General features: G+C 55.6%; 1 protein-coding gene across 1 annotated transcript; it reads left to right on the top strand.

Moving 5' to 3' along the window:
- The first annotated feature begins 213 nt into the window (after positions 1 to 213).
- On the top strand, positions 214 to 705 carry LOC104836727 (histone H2A-beta, sperm-like). Its single transcript, XM_010575449.1, has one exon. The coding sequence runs from the start codon at positions 214 to 216 to the stop codon at positions 703 to 705; it is 492 nt and encodes a 163-aa protein (XP_010573751.1).
- Positions 706 to 3,157: the final 2,452 nt, after the last annotated feature.

The raw sequence follows: 3,157 nt of genomic DNA, 5'->3' as shown, positions 1-3,157 counted from the left end.
CTGCGCCCGTCTTCCGAGGGCCTCGGCCGAAGCGAGGTCGGTCCCGGCCGCCCTGCCCCGACGAGGCTCGGCCAGGCCGGGCGCAGGCGACGCGAGCCCAGAGACGGGGACGCCAGCGAGGGCCGGCGGAGGAAAGCGAGGACGGGCGGGCAAGGCGGGGAGGGCTCGGGGAGGCGCAGCGCCGAGAGACCCGTGGGAGCGAGGGTGGGCAGCATGGCCGGGGGAGAGGAGGGCTGCACGGCGCCCGAGCGGGAGACGGAGCCCGAAGCGGCGTGTGCCGGGGGCCTCTCCGAAGGCGGCGAAGCAAAGGCCAAAAAGAGCCGCTGCTCCCGCTCCTCCCGGGCCGGGCTGCTCTTCCCGGTGAGCCGCGTAGACAGGCAGCTGCGCAGAGGCCGCTTTGCGGAGCGCTTGGGAGCCAGGGCCCCCGTCTACCTGGCTGCGGTGCTGCAGTGGGTGACGCACAAGACCATGGACGCGGCCGGCAAGATTTCCAAGAAGAGCAAGCAGCAGCGCATTTCGCCGTCGCACTTGCAGGCGGCGGCGCGAAAGAGCTCTCTGCTCAAGCAGCTCCTGCGAGGCGGCGTGCCCAGGCGCGGCCGCAGGGCTGTCCCCCGAAGCCGGCGTGTGGCCTCGCCGCCCAAAAAGGAGACGACCAGGAGCAAGAAGAGAGGCCCCAGGCCAAGGGCCGCTGCTGCTGGCGAGTGAGAAGAAGGCAGAAGCTCTTGCCCCGCGCTGGCGAGGCAAGGGCTGTCACGTTTGCAAGGCTCTTGCCAGATCCGGCACGATGGTCTAAGGGTACAATAAAAGCTTTTGCAACGCCACGTGGGACTTTGGGCCTTTTCTGCTGCGTGTTGGACTAGCGTCTGCTGGCTGGCCAAGGGCACGCGGCTGGACGCAGGCAGAAAGCTCTGCGCAGGGCGGCTGTAGCGCAGCCCTTGCTGAGGAGAGCGGCAACCTGCCTGGAGGGCAACTGGCCCTGACGGGCAGCACCTGCCTCCAGCTCAGGTTTGTACTTGGTCTGAAAGCTGCTGAGGAGGGAAGAAGGGAGCTGCCTTCCCAAAGGGTGGGTGCAGGCTGTGAGGGACAGGGTGAGGGTGAATGTTTCTGGAGGAGCAAAGTCTCCCGGAGGTTCCTCCTGCACCGTCCCGAGGGACAACGTTGGAGAGACAGCAAGTGCCCCGCGGTCCAGCTGCGTTTGCCCTTCCTGGGTGGGGAGGGCAGGAAAGCGCTTGGGCTCATCGCAGCCAGCACCCCGGTCCCCACAGCTGCCTGCCCATGCAAAGCCCAGCAGCCAGTGTCTTCCATACCTTTCTTTCCGTGGCTCTCGGAGAGCCCTCGGGTTCCTGGTCCGGCCTCAGCACACCGCCCGCCTTTCTTCCAGGTGAAGCATGCAAGGACAAGCCCTCCTGTGGGATCTTCCCATCGGGCACATCCCCACTCGGGACCCTGGGAAGGCAGGAAAAGCTGCTTTCTGACAGTGACTGTTGTTCATTTTCCCCCACTTTTCCTGTTTATTGCCACCCTGCAAGTTCTTCTGGATGTTCAGTATGTATCCTATAAGAAGTCTAGGCTGAAGTCAGTTTTCCCTGGAACTCCATGGGGGGAGAAGGAAGAGAAAGGAAGGGCACATGTGCCGTAGGGAAGTGTGTTGTCTGGTTTCCATCAGCAAATGCATTCCACTCAAACCTGCTACAAACAGGTGACTTTGCAGGATTTCATAGAAACTCAGGGCATGAAATGCTTGGGCTCAAAGAACACGCACTCTTCTCTCCACCTTGTGCTACTAACGCCTTTCAGAAGTGGTTTCCAGTGGAGACAAGAGGAGACACACATCCACCTCCCCTTGTCTTTAAGCCTCAGAGACAATACGTAGCACATCAACACATCCCTAAGACACCTGGGAAATTACCTCAGTGGCACCACAAATTTCTTGTTGCTGATATAAATGATACCGATATAAATACCAATACTCCGGGGAATTTATAAAATGAGCAGGTATTCCTGACTAATAATCAGTGCTCCAAATGCAACACAGTCACCTGCTGCAGTGCTAGGATTTTTAAAATATTTCCAGTATATGAGGGCAATCAAAGATTAAAAAAAGCACCCCACACCTGGAAATCTGAAAATAGGCCAAGAATAACCTCTCTCACAGTAGTTTGGTTCTCTCCTTTCCTGGTGTGGAGGTGTGTGACACAAGATAACCTGGCATGAGAAAGAGATAGAGAAGAGCATGTCCTTAAGTTTGACCCATACTGTGGTGTGTTAAATAACCGCACTAGAATTTCTGGGAATAAAAGGAACCATAATCCACGTTAGTTTAATTGCAAGGTATTTTTTCTAGCTATGGGGCAAGACTGGAGTGGAAGAGGGAAGAACAGATGCTGACTCTGAGACCTTTGAAGTCCAGGCCTTGTCGCTGCTTACAATGCCTCTGCTAATGGCCCTGTTGACTCAGTGGCTTCCAGTCCTCTCTGCAAGCTGGTCCCCATTCTGTGTGATGTGAGAACAGCGCTCTTTCTCAAGCATGGAAGTGATGGGAGGAAGCAGGCATCTCCAAATGCGTGGGGTTGTTTCCACTCCATGGGGCTCTGTGGGAGAACCTGTAACAGTGGACTGGGCAGTTAACGGGGAATGTGGGGACAGGGAAGCTTTGACAGAGCAGAGGGTCTCAGAGGGGCACGTTCAGACCTGCTATAAATGGCATCAGGCATTTTCAGAGCCTTTAAGGCATGTGAAAGGAGAGAAAATGAATGCAAAGGAAGAAAGGAAATGAGTGCAGAGAGGGAAAGCGTTCAGCAATGGCTCACAGTTGCAGATTCAATGTTTTGGACAAAAGGGGATTCTGGAGCTATACAGAGAATTATCAGAGGCACCATGGGAAAGTGAGAGAGGACAAAGTCCTATATTTGCTGGGCCAAGACAGAGGAAGAGCTAAAGGTAGTGACTGGCAAAAGCCCTCAGTGTTACCCCTTTCATGCATAAAGAAAAGAAATGTGGCAGTGGTGTTCTCTCCGAAAGGGTGACCCTGCTTTCTTGATCCTGATAGCGGTTTAGCAATTCCAACCACAGTAACAAATTTTCAGGTTCAGCAGAACACCAGCACAAGCTGAGCTTTTATTCCTGACAAGCTGCCATTAAAATAAATGTGTAGATG

The sequence above is a fragment of the Haliaeetus leucocephalus genome, unplaced genomic scaffold (assembly GCF_000737465.1).
Source record: "Haliaeetus leucocephalus isolate CR32 unplaced genomic scaffold, Haliaeetus_leucocephalus-4.0 Scaffold473, whole genome shotgun sequence".
Taxonomy (NCBI): domain Eukaryota; kingdom Metazoa; phylum Chordata; class Aves; order Accipitriformes; family Accipitridae; genus Haliaeetus; species Haliaeetus leucocephalus.
This window is presented reverse-complemented; position numbering and strand designations above follow the sequence as displayed.